We start from the raw sequence: 24,345 nt of genomic DNA, 5'->3' as shown, positions 1-24,345 counted from the left end.
TGGATAGTGATTTTTATGTCTATGCGAAAAAAGGGGGCGTGGGGGTGACAGTTAAAGGGTTAAAAAGAAGAAAGTTTAGGCTGGTTTTGTTGAGATAGTCCCTTTAGTATAAGCAAGTAAAGACTTTATCTGAAGCCGGGCTGAATGAATAAACACTGTTATCGCACTCCTGTAGATCAGACCCTCAGTCACCTCAGTACAAGAAATAGTATAGATGTTCAGAATAGAAAAAAACATATCTTAACCACTGATCTATATAATGACTGGATAGCTCATGGCGTTCTGAACTGACAGTAGGCAGTGAAGCCACCGTTAGTGTTCGAGCGGCCATCTTACTATTCCCTACCAGCAGAGGGCTCCAACGCCCGCTACACAGAGATTGGTAGCTCCGACGGCACTTTTAAGATGACCCGCTGTGCAGCATACAAGAGTGTAAAACGACGTTCACAAAAGGATGTAGAAAAACTGCCCACAGGTTGTAATTCAAGCCCTGTAAGTAGTCATTTATATGTACAATTGTCGCTATGCCCGTGTTGTTTTCTCCGAGGCAAGAGTAATGCTGCTTCAAAAAATATAAAAAAGCGATAAAACAGTCAACAGTAGCCTATAAGAAACCTCAGAGCAGCAATAATCACAATTAAGTGTCCAATAGCGACACCATTTGACAGCTTCAAAAGAGCTTCGTGCAGAGTCCGTTTACCGTTACATTAACCCATACAGTTTTTATTAAGCTATGCATTTCCTGAACATGTACTTGCTAATCAAACACTCTATATGAACAAACTACTAATCTATAAAACACAACAATAATTAATAATAAAAACACCTTTTACTATTGTGTCAACTGATTTAGCTAAGCGCGAGGGAGAGAGAGCAATACAGCGCTCGTGTTGTTTGAAGATGGTGAGAGTGTTGTGTGCATTTATTTAAAACACACCTTTTCTTTAATGAGAGAAAAACAATTATGGCCAAACGTTTATTGGATGGAGTTAGCCTTATTGATAAAAAATGTAATAGTAAACTTATAAAGCTATTGTTACATTACACAGTTTACACACCCCCTCCATGTACATTTTTCCGGAATAATTTTTTTGACAGTATTCACTGGAAGAGGGCGTCGTTACTCCCAGAGAAATATTGAATGTCCAATAAAACTAGAGAGATACACTTTAAGATTCTTCATAATGTTTACACAACCAACTCACAAATTGCCTCTTCTGTTGATCTGTCTGACCTGTGTGTATTTTGCAAAGTTGAGGAAGAAACTTTGCTTCATTTATTCGACCACTGTAATCAGGTTAAGCCTCTTTGGGAGAGCTTGGGGTGTTATCTTTCTCACTTTATCAAATGTGATTTAAACTTTTCATTGAAGGATATATTTCTCTATTTTTCTGGGAGTGACTATGCTATTGATAGTGTTGTTCATTTCTTTGTGTTGCATTGTAATTTTTTTATTCACAAACACAATTTTCTCAAGACTTTGCCTAGATTTGATGTCTTTATTGCTGAGATTTCCCTTATTGTAAAATCTCTTAAACTCATTGATAACAGTAAGAACAACAAGTTTCTTAAGAACTATGTATGTTTTTTTTTTTTTACTTGTTGAGTCAGTTATTGGTTTATTTTTTTATTTAATATTTTTTTTGTTAATGTATTCAATACAGTTTTATAATTTCAATTCCTAAAGTAAAAATGTAATTTTACAATACGAGTTCATATTAAATAAGTGTAAAATGACACAGTCAGGTCAGTCAATTCATGATGAGTCCTCAGAGATGTTGCTATTAAATCATATAAATCAGATCAACAGGTATGAGAGGTTTGATATGTTGTTTATTCCTCACACTTTCCTCCAACCGCCTTACCATCAGCACTGAGCTTTAGCAAACACATTTATACAGGCACTTCAGTCACATTTCAACAATCTATCATTAATATCCTTATCACAGATATTTTTCAGTTCATGACAGAGATTAAGCTGTTTTGATTAGAAATAAACTCTAATATTCATCAAGCATTTTGAGCTTAATCTTTTGGCATATGTTCAGATCATGTATGAGGAACTGAGTTGTATTTGATGAAGCTCTGATCTTCTGAGGTGTAGATGAGCTCAGATTCTCACTGATGAATGTCACAGAAACTCATTTCTGACTGTGATCTGAATCTGAGAGAAGACACTAGAGTCTCTTTCTTTATCTGCTTCATTACATGTATTTATATAAACTCTCAATAGCTTCATGTTTTGAGTATTCTCTCCATTCATGTGGAATCTTACCACTCCCCTCAAATGTTTTACTGTAGAATTTTTCCAGATCTCTCTGGAATCTGCACACAAACCACTTCCAGTAGTTCAGTTCAGAGAGATCAGGGCTGATGCTCCATTTAGCATAAACTCCTCCTGCGCTTCTGTAGTCTCTATATCGGACTGTATCATCTGAGTCATTGGGATAAAAAGACAGATCACTTGCTACTGATGATGTGCAGATACTAATAGATAAGTTTGTTGTTCCTCTGTAAATAAACTCATTAATTCCATTCACTCTGTGGAAAGGAGCACTGTGATCTCCATAATGGTCTTCTATGGTGTTGCTGCAGACGGCTTTACAGAACGGACACTGAACCCAACAGCACCGACAGAACTGATCAATCAGAAGCTCATCTGGTCTGACTTTACGGTCCAGCTTTACTGCAAATGTCTCTGTGTTGAATCTACTGCTGATGTCAGCCATTATAGCAGGAAGTTCATGTCTTATCACATCTTCTAGGAGTTTGAAATCATAAACATCATCATGTCTGACTCCACTGAGGTCTTTTTCAGAGAAGATCAGCTCATCTGAGAGCTTCAGTGTGAAACTCCTCAACCACAGACCAACATCTCTGTTCTCTTCAACATGTTCAGTAGATTCATGTGCAGCTTTCATGATCTTCTGCTGCAGGAGTTTAAGGTTCTCCTTCATCTTGGGTAAAACACTGACACTGAACTTATCAGTGATGTACCGACTGACTTCATCTCTGATGAAACTCTTGAAGTGATCTCTGGGTTTATGAATGTATTTCATGTATTTGTTAAAATCCTCCTCTTCTGCCAGTGTCTTCAGGATGTGTTTCTCCAGATTTGATCTGTTTCCATTCAGTGATTCACAGTTTGCTCTCATTTCATCGGTCAGATCTCTGGAAGTCTTCTTGTAGACGCTCTGCTCAATGTGCTCTTTCAGTTTCTGACAGATGATCTCACCAAAAATGGCAGCTTATATTGCTCCATGACAGTATTTCTGGAAAATACTGTAGTACTCTTCTCTCTTCTTCTCAACATATATTACAGGATCATTGGCTTCTCTGAACTTTCTGTGTTGATCAGTGATCGTCTTCGTTGATCTCTTACAGATGGAAATAACCAAATCCAGGAAGAATTCATTCTTGAACTCATATTTCACTGATCTTTCCTGATGTTGTGTCACTCTTGCCCTGATGTAATCTATGAGCTGTTGGATGTAACTGGTGTTGTAGCCCATCTTTGAAATGTTAAATGACTGAATCATTCTGTCTGTCTGCTGAGCAACATCTGTGACTAATGATCTTATTTGGATTTCATCCTCTAAAGACAGATTTTGATTATATCCAAATGATTTTTTTATTGCATTCATTACAGCCTTTTGCATCCAACCTTTTCGGTACTTTTTGAGAACAACACAATCTGAATAACTCTGCAAGGTGAAAATATCTCTGCTCTCCCCCAGGTGATCTACAGGAACACTTTGATAGATGTCACTGAGGATCCTTCTCACATCTCTCATTACATCAATGTCTCTGATTGGAGGATTGTCTGTGATGATTGTTTTCATCCACTGTTCCCAAAACAAATCAAACTCTTTCTTCAGCGTTTCTTTATCATTTGCTTTATGTTTCCAGGAAAGTGCTTTGCTCTTTTCATAGAGAGTGTTTTCATGATGTGTTCTCTCAGCATCAATCTTTTTCTTCAGGTTTCGCTGCTGAAGAATCTCGTTAAATTTCCTCTTTGTTTCTCTCACAATGTTTTCCTGAAGATCTATGATTTTGATTGCAAATGATGTTTTCCACTGAATCAGTAAATCTGCATCTCTGTCTTTCTCAAAGAATTCTGACATTGATTTTTTCACTTCTTCACTTGTCTTCTTCAGTTCTCTTTGAAGATCTGTTTCCTCAACCTCATGAATTGCTTCATTTTCTATTTTGTTGTGTAGTTTGTTCTCAGTTTCCATCATGGCACTGCGAAGACTCCAGGACCACTTGCTGTATTTGGTCTCCAGATTCCTGTAGGCTGAAATCTCCAGAGAATTTCTGAAGCTGAAGACGAATCGTTCATTCAGTAAAGCCTCCCAGAGATCTTTAATATGAACTTTTAGGTCTATCAGCATCATTCCATGTGAGTTTGAGGCATGAGACATAATAGTTTTCTTTAGTTCTTGAATGTTGTCACAGTAGTTTGGGTTTGGTGGTGGCATTGGTGGGCTTCCCTCCCAGAGCTGAGCAAAATACTTCACATCATTCTGAACATCAAATCCAATGACATCACTGAAACATTCTGCATCACAGACTTCCTCTTTAGCAGCGAGTTTTGTCATCTCATCCAGTTTCTCCTGCACTCGTCTCCTTCCATATATCATTTTCTCTCCAGCTGTGACGTCTGAAACGTTCTGATGCACAAACACACAGCTGGGATTCAGCCTGACCTTCTTCATCCTCATGAAGGCCTGAACAACAATCTGAAGAACGTCCTGCATCTCAGATGGGTTTTCTCCAAAGATGTTGATCAGTGTCAGATTTCCAAGACCAACACCAAATGTGGCCAATTTATTATCATGATGTCTTGTTGATCTTCCAGCCAGTTCTAGAGCACGAAGACCCTCAGTATCAACGACCAGAATATAGTCAAAGTTCATCTGTGGTTTCATCTCGTCTGAGACTCTGACCAGCTGCATGAAAGCTCCTCTGGTGCACCTGCCAGCTCTGACGGCAAACTGGAGCCCAAACATGGCGTTCAGCATGGTGGATTTCCCAGAGCTCTGAACCCCTAAAACTGACAGCACAAAGACTCTGGTCTGGTCTCCCAGTTTCTGAATGAGTTCATCTAGAACAGCAGAGATCCAGATCACAGGAACATGAGCAGCATCTCCATCCATCAGCTCCAGTGGAAATCCAGAGATCATCATCTCTGCTGCGAGACTCGGGAGAGAAGAGAAGTGAACCTGCAGGCCTTTCTTTTGCTTCTTCACAGATGACCATGATTCATAGATCTGACCGATCTCCCTCATGATGTGCTCCAAACCAAAGGCTGCAGCTTGAAGATCCTCAGATATTCTCTCAAGTTCAGCTTTGAGTCGTTCAGATTTATCATATTTCTCTTTCAGTTGCATGACTTTTGACCACTTTTCATCATATTTGTGGAGTAGAGCAGAAAGGTCAGCTGATGTATATTCATCCAGAAGGATTCTGAGCCATTTAAGGAAAAACATCTTATGTTTATCATGTGAATTCATTTGTCTTATGAAGAGCTTCATAAACTCACTGATGTCACATTCATGCTGATGTTCACGGATTTCCTTCATCTCTGTTTGTTTCCTTCTGATGTCCATTTCTATCTCTTCTCCTTGAGGTCGATGTAGTTCTTTGTTCTTCTGACTCCACTGATGCCACAGTTTCCCCTGATGAGGCAGAAATGATTCTTTGATTTGTGTCAGATCTTTATTCTCCAGTAAACTCATCATCTGCTGTGCTGCTTCTCTTCCTCTCCTGCAGTCATCATCATCTTCCTCATCTACTCTGATGTCTGAGTGTTTGGACACATCTTCAAGTCTGAAAGTGGAAGATGATTCAGAGAGACAATCATTTATCGCTCTTCTGAGTTCTTCAGATACTTCTAACTGATTTCTGTCTTTCAAACCAATCTTGTATTTTCTTTTCATCATCTGAATTACAGAAGATTCATCCTCAGTAAAAAGACAAATGAGTGGCTTTCTGTCCATGTACAGGTTTTGGATTTTTGCTGCATTTCTGTCATTCCTGTCCAGTCGTGGCAGAAGAACAACATTGACTGAGGCCATGTCAGAGAGGATCTGCAGCTGTTTCTCATGGTCTCCTGCATCACCGTGTAGATTACAGAAAGCAACACAGTCAGTGAATTTATCCGTGTCTTTCCCAGAGGGGCAGAACCAGGCGATCTCCACCACTCCATCCATCAGGACTCTGGATCTGCTGCTGCCTGGGCTGTTCCTGTGGAAGAACGTGTTGTGTTTCTCATTGATCAGACTGTTCATCAGCTGAGACTTGGATGAAGACACAGAGCCAAACCTGAAGAAAAACACCATTGGAGTTTCTGCCATGTAGATCGGCTGGGTTTGACTGATGGTTTCATGGTTGGTGTTTCTCTTCTTCCAGCTCTTGTTGATTTGTCTGAATGTCCAGAGAGGAAACTCAATCTGTTGTGTGAATGGATCAGGAACAAGCAGAGGCAGAGCGTACTGACACTGGGACAGTTTAGTGACCATCAGCTGCTTCAGGAAACCATCAGCACAGTGAAATACGGCCATCTGAACATCCATTGGGTGAATTCGCTCAGATTGACGGTTTCCTTTGTTTGACAAAGACATATCACCAAAAATATCAAACTCATCTTCACATGAATAACTGTATATTTGTTGTGTGTAATCCTGTTCATTAATCTGTTTAGTTTTAATATATCTTGCTCTGTAGTTCATCATCAGTAGTTGTTGTGTGAAAGTCTGAATCAGCTCCTCTTCAGCACAAGACTCATGTGACTGTAATGAATGTTTGGTTATCTGAAGAACATCTGAAGCTCTCAGTTTGTTGAGGTGTTCGACTTCAACATGGAGTCTGTGAAATAGATGCTTGATTGTTTGTCTTCCAAAATCAATTTCTTCTTGAAATAGGTACATGATTTCACTTCTCTCCATTTTTTCTTCAAATTTCTGTTGTTGATCTTCTCTTATGTTTATTTCTTCTTTCAGTCTCTTCTCTAAATCCTCTAGTTGTCCTCGTCTCTCTCTTTCTATTCTCTCTTTCTCTCTGATTATTCCCTCCATTTCACTCTTCAGTCTCTGAATCTGTTCATCACAAATCTGTGTTTCTCTCTCTCTTCTTTTCTCATCTTCTCCTCTTCTCGTCTTTTCCTCCAGTTTCTGCTGGTCCCATTCCTCTCGTTCTCTTCTCATCTGGATTTTATATCGTTCTTCTCTTTCTGTATATTCGTCATCTCTTCTCTTTCTCTCTTTTTCATGATTCTGTCGTTCATTCTGTATTCTGTTCATCAGACTGTCTATTTCTGTGTTGTATGTGATCTGAAGTTTTTCTTTTTCTTGTTTCATTTCCTCTATTTCATGTTTAAATGTCTCTCGTTCTCGTCTCATCTCATCTCGCATCTTTCTCTCGAGCTCCTCTCTCTCTTTCATTTCTCTTTTAAATCGTTCTTCTCTCTCATTAAATTCTTCTTCTCTTCTCTGTCGGTCTTTATCATGATTTTGTCTTTCACTCACTATTGTGTTCATCAGTCTGTCTATTTCTGTGTGGTATTTGATCTGAAGATTGTCTTTTTCTTTTTTCACAGTCTCTTTGTCTTGCCTCATTTCCTTTATTTCATCTTTAAACATCTCTTGTTCTTTCTTCATTTCATCTCGCATCTGCACCTCCTGTTCCTTCATTTCTCTTTTATATCGGTCTTCTCTCTCTTTCAATTCTTCTTCGCTTCTCTTTCTCTCTTTCTCTTGATTCTGTCTTTCTTCCTCCATCATCATCTTCATTCTCTCTTTCTCTACTTTATGTTTCATCAGTTCTTCTGTTTCTCTGCTCATTTGCTCCACTCTCTCCATCAGGATCTTCATCTTGTTTTCTTCTGCTTCATGATTAGACTGAAGATCTTCTTTCTCTTTCATTAATGTTTTATATCGTTCTTCTCTTTTTATATATTCCTCTTCTCTATTCTTCCTCTCATTCTCTATTGTGTTCATCAGTCTGTCTATATCTGTGTGGTATTTGATCTGAAGATTGTCTTTTTCTTTCATCAGTTGCTCTATTTTATTTTTAAATGTCTCTCGTTCTCTTATCATTTCTTCTTCTAGTTTCTTCATCAGTTCTTCTCTTTCTCTGACTCTGTCCCTCAGGATCTTCATCTGTTGTTCTTGTCTTTCTCTCTCCATCTGTCTGAACAACTTACACGTGTAGAAACTCCCTCCGTTTGCTTTCACCATGTTGTCTATCTTCTCCAGTAGATCAGACACCTGTGTTCGGTCTCCAGGCTGATTATTATTCAACACATGATATCTGTTTCCACACGCTTCAATCAGCTTCATCAGAGCAGATCCAGGTTTCCCCAAACACTGTTCAATAGTTTTGTTCTTCAGATCATCTCCTCTGGTGAAGAGCACCAAGGTGAACATTAAAGATTTCTCACCAAACGTCTCTTGGATGATCTTCACTGTTGTTGCTTCTTCTTGAGTGAATCGGTGTCCTAAATTGAGCACAATGATGAACACATGTGGTCCAGGCAGGATCATGGAGATGCAGTTGCTGATTTCTCTCTGGATCTCCTCATTAGTGAGTTCAGTATCAAACAGTCCTGGAGTGTCGATCACAGTAACGTGTCGGCCGTTGATTTCTGATGATTCTCTTTGACTCTCTTTAGTCACGGACTCTTGAGATGTTTCTGCTGTAAACGCTTCTCCTCCTAAGATGGTGTTTCCAGTTGCACTCTTCCCAACTCCTGTTTTTCCCAGCAGCACAATCCTCAGATCATCTTCACTCTCTGTTGAACCTGTAAAAGAGGAAATGTTTAAAGCCTAAAAAGTGTACAGTTTGTGCTATAGTTTAGAGTAATATTGTTACCCGCACCACGCAATGGCCAATCAGATGCATTTAAGATAGAATCCACACACCGCTCAAAACTGAGTTTTTGTTCAGTGCTGAATTTTGAATGCTGGCGAGTCCTCTAATTATAACAAACAGTTTTATGAAATATTCATTGTGCAGTCAGCTTCATTGATTATAACAAGGCTTTGTGAGATCGAGATGAACTGAGCTAGGGAATATTAACATTGCATGCATTCTGTCATGCCAATCCATGCACGCAGTAGTCTGCTTGCTTTCATGTTAAATTAACATAAACATGAAGACAGATTTAATAACAGGAGTGATTATGCTGGGATGTGTAGGTTGTGGCTAGGCGACACGATACTTGAAACTATTTCATACCTTCGGGAGAAGGTAACATATTTTAGCTGGAGCGGGACTGAAAAATCTGTCTCTACATCAACACCCTCAAAGATTCACAGTCCTGAAGCTCGTCCTGGGTCGACATTTCATTCTGTGACATCAGGCAGTTTTGATTTACATGCTGTTTAATGTTGATGATCGCATTATTTTACATTTGAGTGAGCAATCTTCCATCGCTTGTTTCTGCTTCTTCTTCGCCGTGGTGTAAGTCTTTCAGAAGATGTGTCGTATATCGTATATCAGTGAAAACACGGAAAGCTAGAAAATTCCTTCAATGGCGAGGAAAGAGTTAAGAGATAAGGAACTATGTCTGCATGAATACACGGCAAGACGGATATTTTAAAATGCTGTAATTCAGTGCGTATGTGAACGTTCAATCGCAATGCGGCGCTAAAGAGAACTGAATTCAGGATCGCAAGCTGTCTAAGGCATCTTTCTGTGCACACACTTCAGGTGTTTCAGCACAAGTAACGCATTGAGATCTATTGTGTGCTTAACTCTTGTAACATCAAGCACATCCCACACTTTTGCCTCACTCAATGCATATTCGTTTAGCAAAAAAACAGACCCTAAACATCCACCTCAAGTGCTTTGCTTCCTAAGTTTTCGTGACCAGTGTCTGAAGTGGAAGACAATGAACTTGACATTGGCAGGCGGCAGCCCATGACATCACTACAGGTGAGACCGAGGGCATCTGTTCAATACGCCATCCACTTCTTGTATGAAGGAGATGTGTGCAGGAATACCAGAAGCATGGCAAAGGGACAGAGCATCTTGTTCCCTATTCAGCCGCCGACAAGCGAGAGATATTCAAACCCCTCTCAAGCTCATGGGCTCCAGCAGGTCCTGAATCGCAGGGCACAGATGGCTGTTTCCTCAGAGGAAAATGCACGCATACGGCCCTTCAAAGACACACTCATAGCTCCTCACCCATACACATAACGCACATATCATGTGGTGTCAGAAAACGCTGACACTGATGAACACACATTTTAAAATTTGCAGTGCTAGTGCTGGCCATATTATAAACTGGCCTGTTCAGATCGCACGTTCAAACACACGGTCTCCTTTAGAAAATAAGTGGATGATGTGTTGCACAGGAGCCCTTCTATACTCCCGGTCTCCCCTGTAGTGCCGCCTGCCATTGTCAAGTACATTGTCGTGTTCAGATTTCCAACTCGGACATCGGTCATTCCCAAGGCATTTGGATAAATACAGAGGTCTTGATCAAAGCAACGCATTATAGTAAAACTTTCAGCCTCACCATTCCAAGGGATTGTAGTCGTTTGATTATTGTAATAATACACTTTTCATTTACTACCGAAGCTTGACCTTTGACCTTGTTTTTGTACAGTCAGACTGTTTTTATTTTATTTTATAATATTCTGAATTTCACCTCTACTGTTGTAAAATACAGAGCACCACATAAACGAGTCCATTTAGTAAAGGTCCCATCTAGTTTAGTTTATATTTTACTGGTCATTACCTTGTGACAGTAAATGTGTCTCTAGTGAGTCGATTTTCTTCTTCATCTCTTCAAATTGCAGCAGTTTTTTCACCTGCGCCTCCAAAAATGTTTCTGTGGAGAAAAACTCTCCTCTGTTTTCTTCCACCATCTTCTCGACGTTCTCCATCAATGTGGACACTTGTGTGGTGGGACCGAAATATAGTTGTCGTCCTCCATCAATGACAGCTTGTGCTTCTTCATTGAGCTCTGCTGTCTGATGCTCTGAATTCTGCATTATGAGGATCATGATGTGTTTGTTGATTCTGGAGCCGAATATCCTCTGGATCTCATCCATTTCTGCTTTATCTTCATTATTGAGTGGAGCTTCAGGAACTATGAGGAGGAAAACATGAACTCCAGGATGACAGAGAGACGCACAGCGGAGAGTCTGACGCATCACTTCCTCCTCTGAGAGCTGAACGAGAGCTGGAAGCTCCACCAGACTGACCAGACGCCCATGAAGCTCCTCGTCTGATCTTCTGATCAGCTCTGATATGGAGGATTTTAATGTGCCGTCACTTCCACACACAACCAGATTCAGCTTCTGTCCCTCTGAAACTGATCAAAGACAAACAAGAGCTAGAATTCACACGCATAATACACATGCAGAATTTCAATTTGTGATTATTCTCCTGCTTAGCATTTACAGCGCTAAATATTAAAAACTGATCAGAGACACAGTTCATCAAATCTATATAACTATATCATAATGCAGTTACTGTAAATCAGCTTAACGTACAGTAGGGGCGATCCAACTCCGGACTACTTCTTTCCACTGAAAAATAAACACACACACACACACACACACACACACACACACACACACACACACAGAGAGAGATTGTTAGTGGATCTATTATTGTGTATTACCATATTTAATTAATTAAATGATTCAGAATAAAGATATGCAGTCTGAATCTAGAAATAATATCTACAATCTTTAAAGTCCCCCTGTAGTGTAAATCAAGCTTTTAATGTTGTTTATATGTCTGAACTTTAACTAAATACGATGAAACTGTTTCACAAGTTCACATGATGAAATAGAGCTTGAATAGATTTGGCCTTTATTGATGGAATTAAATAACCATTAATGTCAGATTTAGATTGGTCTGTGTTCATCACCTGTGCTGTCAGGACTGGACATGTTGATATTCTGTTCTCTCCTCCGTTTCTCTAAGTCTTCAGCTGATCATCTTCTGTGACTCCTGACGTCTGTCTGTTCATCATCCTGTAAGAGATTCATCACAGTATTTAAACTGTGTTCATGTCGAATGGAGCTGCACATCTGCTGAGAGTCACAGGTTTGATTCCCAATCAACAGTTACAGTTTATGCAGTAATTTGACATTGTTTGTGCTCCAAAATCTCATTGTACATGTTACAACTTTCACACACCGATTTGCTTCTGATATAAATAAACTATAATAAACTGAAATCCACGTTACAGCAACTCATCAAGTTATTAATCACATTCATCAGTTTTGTTACATCTCACATTTACATTTCATACAACAAACACAAAGAGGGTTCCCTTTCAAGGGAACTCGAGCTGCGTCGAGACACGGTGGGAACGCTCTGCGTGATTGCGTCGTGAAGCACGTGTATAATCAGTCCAATGGAAAGACGAGACGTCATAGGCGGGTGACGTCATCGACCAGGAAGCTATAAAGCACCCCTGAAAACAGACCGCGACAGCTTCTGTGCCTTCAGCAAGTGATCTGTGTATTCTGTCCTTGTCATATTTATTGTTGTCTGTCAAGTTGCAATATATATATATTATGGCAAAAGAGAGCAAGCAAGCATTGTGTTGTTCCCTGCCCGCGTTATATCACGGGTGGGGACACACACTCCAGAGTAAAAGCTTTGTGTTGCTTGTTTGGGAGTGGAGCATGCCAACAGTCAGTTCTCGAGGGGGCTGACTGTGAGCATTGCGAGAAGCTGTCCGTGAGGACGCTCCGCTCCCGCCGGCCGTTCTTCGAGGAGGACGGTTCGGTGCGCGCGCCCCGAGGCGCGGGTCCCGCTGCTGCCGAGGCACGGCGTCGACGCGCATCTTGGGGATCGCAAATGGTTCTTACAAACACCTGTTAGATCCAGTGTCTTATCTCGGGGAGAAGCACGCTCTGCGGTTTCTCCTCCCCGGGATGAGGTATTCATCCTGCGATTTCCAGTTCCGAGGAATTGGTATCGTTAGTGTGTTTTTAAAGAAAATAAGGCAGATGTTTTTGAGTTTTCATAATAAATAAATAAATAAGTGAGCTCATAACTCTGTTGAATAAAGAGGAGCTTATAAAGGAGGTTTTATCCTGTGCTGTTGCTAAGTTAAATATTTCTGGCCAGCCAAACATATATGAGAGTGAAAATATAAGGAAAACTCTATATCTCAGCCTCCTCGTCGGGGAGTGCCGTTTTTTCCCTATCTCCACACTGAGGTGTCGAGATCGTGGAATAAACCGGTTTCTATTTGTGTTTATCCCTAAACTTCTACTATAGTAATGTTATGGGTATAAAGTATCATGGTATGACAGTGCCTCGGGTTAAAGAGACGCTTGCGAGCTATCTCTCTCCCGGGTCGTCATCATAACCCCGATGTTACCCACCAGCCATCATAAATATTAGATAAATATTATTAGGTAGCACTGGTAGGTAAAGTATATAAGGACATGGATGAATGCGAGGATGTAACAGCACTGACGCTATTCGAGAATTGCGTCGTGCAACAGATAAACTATACCGGGGAGGGACGGTTTCGAGAAATCGTTTCTTCTCGGCGTCCTCTGGGTGGCGACTCTCTGAGGAGGGTCGCAGCGCTGTCAGTTCGGTTGTTTCCTGCTGGTGGCCACGGAGTGATATATATTTATATGTATATATATATATATATATATATATATGTATAGTTTTTTCTGATGTAAAGAGAAATTAAAATATGTCTGTTCTTCTGGACGCTCCGCTTTCAAAAAAACGAAGAAATAACTCTTCAGCGGCGTTCCAGAGGTTTCTTCCTCGCCGATCTAATGTTCCTGAGACTGCTGGGCGGGAGCAGTCTCAGCCTACTAAAGCTCCTCGCAGCATAGAGTGCGGCAAAACAGAGATTCGCCATTTGGGTTCATCCACAATCGAAGGTGACTTGGGTGGCGGTCGCAGTCTAGCCAGTTAGAGATATGCAAGATCTGAGGACTGTTTTATCTCTAAAATATCTTGGAAGAAGAAGCCCTGACGCCGAGGCTGCAGGCTTCTGAGGGTGGTCCCCTCCAGGGTAGGGACGGTTTTGAGAAATCGTTTCTCCTCGGCGCCCTCTGGGGTGCGACTCTCTGAGGAGGGTCGCAATGTTGCCAGTTCGGTTTTCCTGCCGGTTCGCCGTTTCAGGATACCGAGGTGTCAGCATCCCCAAACGATCCTCCGAGGAGGGTCGTAGAGCAGTCAGTTCGGTTTCCCTGTCGGTTCGCCGTTTCAGGGCACTGAGGTGCCTGCTTTTTCCAACGATCCTCCGAGGAGGGTCGTAGGAACAAAGCTAGTTAGAGGTAGGCAAGATCTGAGGACTGTCGTTATCTCTAATAAAACTTAGACTAGAAGTCGTGACGCTGAGGCTATCAGGCTTCTGAAGGTTCCTCCGGAGCAGGGACGGTTTTGAGAAATCGTTTCTCCTCGGCACCCTCTGGGGTGCGACTCTCTGAGGAGGGTCGCAGCGCTGCCAGTTCGGTTGTTCCCTGCCGGTTCTCCGTTCAGGGCACCGAGGTGTCAGCGTCCCCATACGATCCTCCGAGGAGGGGCGTAGAGCGGTCAGTTCGGTTGTTCCCTGCCGGTTCGCCGCTTCAGGGCACCAAAGTGACTGTTCAACCAAATCCAGAGGCCAGTCTTGAGAGACTGGTTCCCCTATTTGAATTTCTGGCAGCGTGGAAACTACTGCCATATATTTCTCAGTGGGTCCTGCACACTATAGAAAAGGGCTTCAGAATTCAGTTTGGTTCTCGTCCGCCCAGATTTCTAGAGGTCCTCCCCACAGTGGTGGACCCCGAGCAGGCTCTGGTTATGGAGCAGGAAGTACTGACACTTCTGCAAAAGGAGCTATAGAAGGGGTTCCTCCTCCCATCAGACAGTCAGGGTTTTACAGCCATTACTTCATTGTTCCGAAAGAGGATGAGGGGTTGCGTCCTATTCTAGACCTGTGTCAATTAAACAACAGGCTTCAGAATCTCAAGTTCATAGTATACTTACGCTATATATGATTGTGTCACAGTCTCAGTCCGAGGACTTGTTTGTCACAATAGACTTGAAGGACGTGTACTTCCATGTATCTATCCATCCTCATCACAGGAGGTTCCTGAGGTTTGCTTTCGGGGGCGAAGCATACCAGTATCAGGTTCTTCCCTTCGGCCTAGGTTTATCACCCCGCACCTTTACAAAATGTGTGGATGCAGCTCTGGCTCCTCTGAGACTCCAGGGCATTCACGTATTGAATTATCTCGACAATTGGTTGATTTTAGCTCAGTCCGAGCAGATGGCAGTTCGGCATCGAGATGTCGTTCTGTCTCTATTAAAGAGGTTGGGGTTGTGGCTCAACGCCAAGAAGAGTGTGCTCCTCCCAGCTCAGAGGACCACTTTTCCGGGTGTTTTATCTCACAGCCATAAAGGGGGTAAAACTAGGCCAGTCACTCACTGTGAAACAGTTTCAGAGACTGTTGGGGCTCATGGCAGCTGCGTCCAACGTATCTCTTTTGGCCTTCTGTACATGAGACCTCTGCAGTGGTGGCTCAGGACCAAGGGGTTTTCTCCGAGGGGAAATCCGTTTCGCATGATCAAGGTCACGCGGCGATGCCTTCGTGCCTTGGTCATGTGGAAGAAACCTTGGTTCCTCGCCCAGGGCCCAGTGCTGGGGGCTTCTTATCGACGCGTATGCTTTCGACGGATGCTTCCCTCACGGGATGGGGGGCGGTCATGAGTGGCCGCTCGGCGAAAGGTCTTTGGGACCATCAACGTTCTTGGCACATAAATCGGCTAGAAATGATGGCAGTATTTCGAGCTCTCAAATACTTCCTGCCAGACCTGAGAGGTCACCATGTGCTTGTCCTTCTGGACAACGCACTGATGGTCTCGTATATCAGAGCAGATATCCTGTTGAGGCAGGGGCTGAGGCCCGGGGAATGGAGACTTCACCCCGAGGTGGTGGAGCTCCTTTGGGAGAACTTCGGTCAAGACTCAAGTCTACTTTTCGCATCGTTTTATACAACGCATTGCTCTAGGGGGTTCTCCCTGACGCGTCCAGCTCTGCTTGAACTGGATGCAACGTATTAGGTGTGGTTGAGGCTTCACCTGTACGCATTTCCCGATATCTTTGCTCCCGGGAGTTACACTCATCTAGAGTTATGGATACTGTGGGCTCGGTCTCTGAGGGGGCCCAGCTCATAGATTCAGGTCTCTCAACTGAGGTCGTGGAGACCATACTCCAGTCTAGAGCTCCCTCCATGAGAAGACTGAATATGCATTGAAATGGAAACTGTTCTCTGCCTGGTGCGGAGAACGCCTTCTGAATCTTGCTATCTGCCCTATGGTACAGTACTTGATTTCTGCAATGAATGTTTCTTTGCTGGGTTATCTCTGAGGAGAGATCCTTATTTCATCTTCTCCGTGGTACATGAGGCTGAGGCCTGCACGTACTTGGATTTGCACCTGGTATGGTGGTAGTCTTTCCTCACCCCTTGCCGGGTTGTATTCCTAGGTCCCTATTAAATTTGTGGGTCTTTTGTGCTGCAGGCCTTCTGTCCTCCACCTTAATACCCCAGATCAGGAAAAACTTAATCTGTTATGCCCTGTCCGGGCTTTGGATGCTTATGTCCACAGAGCTCCCTGTGGCGTATATATAAGAGCAATTATTTGTCTGCTTCGGGTTACCTAAGTTGGGTTGCCCTGCATCTAAACAGATAATTAGCAAATGAGTAGTTGCGGCTATCTCACTTGCTTATGAAGCGGCCGGACAGCCTTCACCTTTGGCTGTCCCGGCCCATTCTACCAGGAGTATGGCGGCCTCTAAGGCTTTATTATCAGGAGTTTCACTCTATGACATCTGTAATGCGGCAGGCTGGTCCTCACCGCATACATTTGTTAGATTTATAACTTGGACCTAGGCTCCACTCCAGGGTCTAGGGTGCTTGTTTCCTAGTGTGCGCATGGTCTTCATACAGAACAGGCATTTGTCATATGGCGTCGTGGGTATAGGGTTCCCACCGCGTCTCGACGCAGCTCGAGTTCCCTTGAAAGGGAACGTCTCAGGTTACGTATGTAACCCTGGTTCCCTGAGAGGGAACGAGACTCTGCGTCGCCTTGCCATACTCCCTGCATGCCTGTGATCGACTTGCTTCGGCTTTTCAGAAGCTGTCACGGTCTGTTTTCAGGGGTGCTTTATAGCTTCCTGGTCGATGACGTCACCCGCCTATGACGTCTCGTCTTTCCATTGGACTGATTATACACGTGCTTCACGACGCAATCACGCAGAGCGTTCCCACCGCGTCTCGACGCAGCGTCTCGTTCCCTCTCAGGGAACCAGGGTTACATACGTAACCTGAGACGTTTTTATAAGGAAACGTGATACCTCTGTGTCGAAGTTTCATTGAGTTTAGACGTTTCTTTCTTGCCAAAATGTAAGCAGGAAGAGATTTGGAGGTGGAGTCAGTCACATTACAGAAGTAAAAACCTGTTTCAATCTGACAGCAAGTGCAGGTTAAAGTTCAAGATACAGTTCCTATGAGAAGAGGCTCTGTCGCGTCTGCTGGAGAGATAACAACACAAGCGTCTGCTGTGTAACCACATTATTCTCTTTACTGAACTTTGAACTGAGCTCGATCCTCTACTCTATGTAGATCACCACTAGAGGGCATAGTTAGGTTTGAGGGGCACAAAAATGTTCTTTTACAGTCTGGTTAAGCACAATCATGTAGGCTAAGGCCGTTTTCACTCATAGGGCCCTATTTTAACGATCTGAAACGCAAGTGTCAAAGCGCAAAGCGCAAGTAACTTTGTGGGCGGGTCTCTGTTGCTATTTTCCCGACGGGATAAATGACTCTTGCGCCTGGCGCAAATCTAAAAGGGGTTGGTCTGAAGTAGCTTCATTATTCATAGGTGTGGTTTGGGCGTAATGTGAAATAAACCAATCAGAGCATCATCTCACATTCCCCTTAAGAGCAGACGCGCTTTTTCCTTGGCGTATTGCTATTATAACGGCGGATTTGCCAGGCGCGCGCCAGGAGAGGTTCACAGCCGAGGAGACCGGCGCTCTTGTCACGACCGTAAAAAAGAGAGAAGTGACATTGGGGATGGAGAAACACACCCAAATTAACTTCGGTTAAACAGGTATATAATAATGTGGGTAAATGTGTAAGCTAGATGTATGCTTTTATAATAAATTGTCTATCTATCTATCTATCTATCTATCTATCTATCTATCTATCTATCTATCGTTTGTAATAATATGATTTGCAAAAATGAAAACTGCTGCTTCTGTGTAGATTAGAGAATCAAAGTGTATGCGTGTTGTGCACGCTATACATTATGGTCAAGCATGCGCCCTTAAAATAGCATAATGAACAACGCGCAACGCGCCTCTGACTTTAGACTAGTTTTTTTCTGGCCAGTGGCGCAATTGTTTTATGGAACAGTAAAATAGCACCAGGGATTGTTTGCGCCGGAACACGCCTCCTTTTTTGCGCTGAACCGCCCAGGGAGCGCAAGTTCATTCCCTAGTTCAGCGACATGCTTCAGTGAAGGGAAAAGCGCGCTTTGCGCGGGTGCAAAATAGGAATGAAACATGCGTCGGTGTACAAAGTCAATTGCGCTGGGTGCAAGATAGGCCCATAGTCCGTTTGCAGTGCGAATGCGGTGCATATTTTTTCCCGTAGGCTACCCATGTTGACAGGTTAATTAGAGCTTTCTCAGCGGATGCAGTTTCGTTTCCGTGCGAGATTTCTGCTGTGCTGCACGCGCTGAATTAAAGTGACAGCACATGGTTTGTGGTCTAAATGTAGTAATCTCACCATAAATGCATTTAATTACATGATACTACTATTTTTCCACAGACATCTTTTTATTTTAAGCCCGGGGTAAAGCAAAACACTTAGCTGTGGGCTATAAAGCAAAACACTTTGCTATAGCAAAAATAGCCTATACCAATGAGGTCAAATGTTTTATTTTTATTATTATTATTGTGAAATACACTGCATTGTTTGTTGTGTGCAACGGCTTTGCATCATAAAAGACATTGATAAACATGCAACATGTTCGAGAACTAGCTACACAGAAAGACTGCACAGTGGATGACACTCGAAATAAAGTTATCTACGACCCACTGGACTTTTTATGTGAAGATTTAAATAGCTACTAAAGAAAAAGCATGAGTTGGCTGCTTTTGTCAATTGTAAGTTTTAATTTAATGTTTGTACATGTTTAATGTAGCCTAATTAATTGTACATTCATTTAATGATTACATGTTTAATGTTAGGCTGTTTAAACGTGAATAGGCTACGTCTATAAGACTGTATAACTGTATAGACTATTGTGCACAAAGAGAATTGTAATTCTACAAAAAATAAATAGTAGCCACTTTTGTAGGCCTATTTTAAATAATAAAGAAAGAATAAATGTTGTGTTTGTGGTAGGCTATACAGCTTTGCGACAGTGGCATAATTACGGGGAGGCTACGACGGGCCATGAGCTGCACAGTTATGAAGCACATACAAACACACACACTGCGTTGGAAAGTCTCATCAAATGCATTTATCTATGAAAAGAATTATTCTCTTCTCTCTTTTTTCAGCTTCATTTACCATCTGTTTGTTGGTTAGTGACCAATAGCAGTCATCCTGCATCTGTGATTTGCCATGTACATTCTGATTAGTATATCGTTGGGTGGTGCACAAATTACATCAAAGCCTAAGTTCCCTCAAGATGTTCCTATGGGGTTTTATAATGGGGGTTTTCAATTTATGAGTAAAATTAAATATGTGGTAAACATGAGTGAGTGCAGTTTAGTGCATGTCAAACAAAATGTCAAAGTATACTAAGTAGAAGTATACAAAGTAAATACACTAAAAGAGGTGTAAAGTCCAGGTTCAGAAAGTAAAAGTCTTCCTTAGTATTTTGTTCCAATCACTTGGATTTGCTAATTAGCACAGTTTTTCAGCCAGGAGAGAGAACTAATGAGTGAAATCAGCTGACTGAGTTCATGGGTGGAATAAACATATGGCAGGACTTCTACTTTCTGACCCCTGGACTTTACACCTCTGCATTTTAATTTATAAAAAACACTACTGTATATGAAAATTACAATAATAATTTTTTTTTTTTTTTTTTTAAACAAGGGAATGTTTTGTACTTAGCCATGGTATTATATTCGTTCTTAAGTTACACTTTAAGCTGTACCTTATCGTTAATACGTGTTTCCCGAAACGTTCTTAGTTAAGTATAGCTTCAGTAAGTCATACGTTCGTGAAGTTGGTCTGGACCACTCTTAGCTTTACCTTATCACTGTTGACCGTCTATACGAATATAATTCTGAAGTTTTAATATGCACAGACGTGTTCAATTAGGCTAATACGACGCAGACATCAAAAGACTAAAGCCCATGATCTGGCTAAAGGAACACAGTTAAAACGTATTTGTTGATGTAGTAGGCTATTAGTTTTTTAAAGCAACTTCTAACTGCTTTTCCCAATGTTTTGCCAGGAACTGTCAGGAAGAACCTGTCTCTATCGAGGGGCTACATTGTTCCTGTTCCTTTTTAATCCCTTCTCCTGGAGTTATTTTATGTTTTATTAAAGTGTCTTAACTTTGAATTGTGTCTGTTCATTATACTAGAGACAGTTACACACACAAAAATAAGAAGATTTTTTTTTCTATGTCACTATAGCCTAACCTAGGCTACTGTTTTTTTATGTTGGATAGTCAAGTAGCCCCAGGGCTGTATACCATATAGGCTACATTGAGGGGGACAAGTCTTATACGTGAATAATAATAACAATAATAAGTCAACAATTAGAAATGGGCAAATTGGAAATGCCCAAATTATTTTTTTCAAATGAATATGGTCATTTTGAGGGATGAAAGTTGCATGTGTTCAGTATTGAAGCTATTTTATTAATGAAAGTCGCGGGGCAGCGTATTCTGTGCTCCTGAATGTTGCAGCGTGATCTCTGAGTGCAAATTGAATTGAATTGAATTGAATTGAAAAACTTTATTAATCCCAGTAGGGAAACTAATTTGCTACCAACCATACAGCCATCAGACACGATACACAACTAACAGACAAGTACATAATTCTGGATTAATAGACGACTACTAGCCTAAGCGCTGATTACGAGACACAATTTGAGAGATTCATTTTCACAATCAACAAATACTAAAAACAACACTTTAAGAGACAAGAATAATACTCAACAATCAGCAATGTTGGTTAAAAAATCTGACCGCAGCTGGAACAAAAGACCTTCTCATGCGCTCACTAGAGCACCGTGGCATTATCAGTCGCTCACTAAAAGAGCTTCTGAGACCTTTAAACAAATTGTGCAGTGGATGGCCTTCAAAAAGCAGGACCATTTTTAATTTGGAACTAATCCTCTTCTCAACAGTAATCTCTAAAACATCTGGATTAAGACCAATAACTGAACCTGCTCTCTTGATTAGCTTATTTATCCCATTTTTGTCCTCAGCAGATATACTGCCCCCCCAGACAAGTACAGCATAGAAAAGAACACTGGCTAAAATCCCTTGATAAAAGACATTTAAGAATTTTGTGCTTATGTTGAATGATCTGAGTTTTCTCAAAAAGAAAAGTCTCGACTGAGCCTTCTTCATTAAAACATTAGTATTCTCTTTCCAGTTTAGTTTGTCATCCACATAGACACCTAAATATTTATATGACTTCACAATTTCAATCACCTGACCATTAATTGTAACTGGAAGGACCTTCTCTTTTTTCTTTCTAAAATCAATCACAAGTTCCTTAGTTTTCCCTACGTTCAATTTCAAAAAATTTGTCTCACACCAGTTGTAAAAAGACTGCACCTCCCTTCTATAGGCAAGATCATCATCCTGATTAAGTAGACCCACTAAAGCAGTGTCATCAGAGAATTTTTGTACCCAGCAAGATGATTGACTATGCCTATAGTCAGCAGTATAAAGTGAAAACAAAAATGGGGATAAAACTGTACCCTGAGGTGCTCCTGTGTTAGTTAGAATAGTATCAGAATATTTGTTACCGATCCTAACAAACTGTGGTCGTGCTAACAGGTAATCTAAAATCCAAGAAATGGTTGTGTTATGTAATTTAAAATCAATTAGTTTACTAGCTAAAATGTGTGGCTGTATAGTATTAAAAGCACTCGAAAAGTCAAAAAACATGATCCTAACGGAACTGGCAGTAATTTCAAGATGACTGTAAATATTTTGTAACATATATAGTAGTGCATCATCTACCCCCACACCCTTCCTATAAGCAAATTGCAAAGGATCCTGAAATGCAGACACCTGCCTTGTCAGATGATCTAGTACAACCCTCTCAAAACACTTCATAATATGCGAAGTCATAGCTATAGGTCTCAAATTAGAAAGATTGTTAGCCACCCTAGCTTTTTTGGGCATAGGGACAAGACATGATGTTTTCCACATAACCGGGATTTTAGCGGAAGACAGAGACAAAGAAAATAATGAATAAAGGACAGAGCACAGCTGGTCAGCACACACTTTTAGGGTACGAGGATGAACACCATCAGGGCCTGCAGCCTTATTTGGTTTAGTACACCTTAGCTGCTGGCGAACCTCTTCAGCGTTAAGAATAATAGCAGGACTACAGTCCTCAGAGCTGCTTTGCCTAAGGTTTGAAATAACATTATCATGAAGTGATGAAAAATCTAGTTCATCAAACCTTGCAAAAAAAGTATTGGCATCATTTGCCTGTAGACCCAAATTACATAAACTGGGTCTACTGGTCCCATATCCAGTAATAGACTTCATACCATTCCATAGCCCTCTTGTGTTACAGGACATGTTTCCTTCAACCTTTTCCTTATACTTAATTTTGCTCTGTCTAATAATGACTTTTAACTCTCTTTGAGCATTTTTAATTCTTTCTTTGTCACCACTATAAAAAGCAGATTTCTTTTTATTTATAGCTGCCTTAACTTCTCTGGTCACCCACGGTTTGTTATTGGGAAATATCTTGATCAGTTTACAAGGGATTATAGACTCAACACAATAATTAATATAACAAGTCACTTTTTCAGAAATACTATCCGGATCACAGTCTCCATCAAAAAACACAGTCCAGTCTGTGCATTCAAAGCACCCCCTTAGTGTTTCACAGGCATCCTCTGACCAGATGTGCACAGTCTTTGACGTTATCGGCTGTTTCCGTATCACCGGGGTGTATTTAGACGTCATAATTATCAGGTTATGGTCCGATTTACCCAGCGGTGGAAGCGATTTAACAGCATAGCCATCCTTAACGTTCGTATAGAACAAGTCAATAGTTTTGTCCCCCCTCGTAGGACATGTCACCATTTGTTTAAAAGACGGCAAAATAGTGGAAAGAGAGCAGTGATTAAAGTCCCCGTTTATGATAACCAGCGCGTCGGGAGAGGGGCGCTGTAATTCATGCGCAATTTTCGAAATAGTCTCAGTGGCAGATTTCCCATTACCCGAAGGGGGAATATACACTACCATAACAATGACATGGGAAAACTCCCTGGGTAAGTAGTAAGGTCGACAGCTTACTGCAATAAGCTCAATATTCGAGTCACAAACTCTCTTTTTTACCGTAACATGTTGAGGATGACACCACCGGTCATTCACGTACAAGCAGACACCTCCACCTTGCTTTTTACCAGTGTTTGCCTGATCTCTGTCCATCCTATGAAGTGCGAAACCTTCCATCTCCACATGAGAATCTGGTATCCTGTCGGACAGCCACGTCTCGGAAAAACAGAATAAACTGGTCTGCCGGAACATACGGTCAAACTTCATACAAGCTGTCAACTCATCCGCCTTGTTGACAAGGGAGCGGACGTTCCCCATAATAACCGAAGGTAGAACAGGTTTGTATCCCCGGCGGCGATTTCCTACCCGGACACCTCCTCTGCTGCCCCTCTTCCTTCCTTTAGCACTAGGCTTAATATCTGTCAGATCAGCATCTTGATCCAGTGATCCTGGTACAGAATCACGCAGTTGAAGAAGCTCATGCCGGCTGTACGTTATGAGAGGCGGGCCAGGCTCTCTCATCACCTGGAATGTTGATGTTGTTTGTGCGGCTTTCCAAACAATCAGTGTCCACAGCCACAGAAGGCAAACAACAGTACGATTGTTGAATACAAACATAATTATGTCGTCAGGGATCGATCACGCTAATAATCCAGAATTAAAAACTTCCGAGGAATAACAAAAACACATAAAAAACACAGATGTTCTGACACAATGGTAGCAGAGTCGCCAGCAAGGGGGCGGCGCCTCCGTATATGGTTATTATGTGTGTGTGTGTGTGTGTGTGTGTGTGTGTGTGTGTGTGTGTGTGGGTGCGTGCGTGCGTGCGTCAATGAAAGCAGC

General features: G+C 41.7%; 1 protein-coding gene across 1 annotated transcript; it reads right to left on the bottom strand.

Moving 5' to 3' along the window:
• Window positions 1-1,815: 1,815 nt before the first annotated feature.
• Window positions 1,816-18,828, bottom strand: LOC311290794 (interferon-induced very large GTPase 1-like). Its single transcript, XM_084409504.1, has 5 exons — window positions 17,351-18,828; window positions 11,891-11,996; window positions 11,508-11,543; window positions 10,748-11,326; window positions 1,816-8,803 (listed from the first exon to the last, which is right to left on the bottom strand). The coding sequence occupies exons 2-5, from the start codon at window positions 11,910-11,912 to the stop codon at window positions 3,249-3,251; spliced, it is 6,192 nt and encodes a 2,063-aa protein (XP_084265630.1). The 5' UTR covers window positions 11,913-11,996; window positions 17,351-18,828; the 3' UTR covers window positions 1,816-3,248.
• Between the last annotated feature and the right edge of the window lie 5,517 nt (window positions 18,829-24,345).

Source organism: Rutilus rutilus (assembly GCF_951802725.1).
Source record: "Rutilus rutilus genome assembly, chromosome: 1".
Taxonomy (NCBI): Eukaryota; Metazoa; Chordata; class Actinopteri; order Cypriniformes; family Leuciscidae; genus Rutilus; species Rutilus rutilus.
This window is presented reverse-complemented; position numbering and strand designations above follow the sequence as displayed.

Bases quoted from the DNA above. Each gene is read 5' to 3' on its own strand.
- LOC311290794 (XM_084409504.1), bottom strand. From the start codon at position 11,912: ATGTCCAGTCCTGACAGCACAG. The intron at 11,544-11,890 runs GTGATGAACACA...TTTATTTTTCAG, and splicing joins GTCCAGTCCTGACAGCACAG to TGGAAAGAAGTAGTCCGGAG. The intron at 11,327-11,507 runs GTACGTTAAGCT...GTCTTTGATCAG, and splicing joins GGAGTTGGATCGCCCCTACT to TTTCAGAGGGACAGAAGCTG.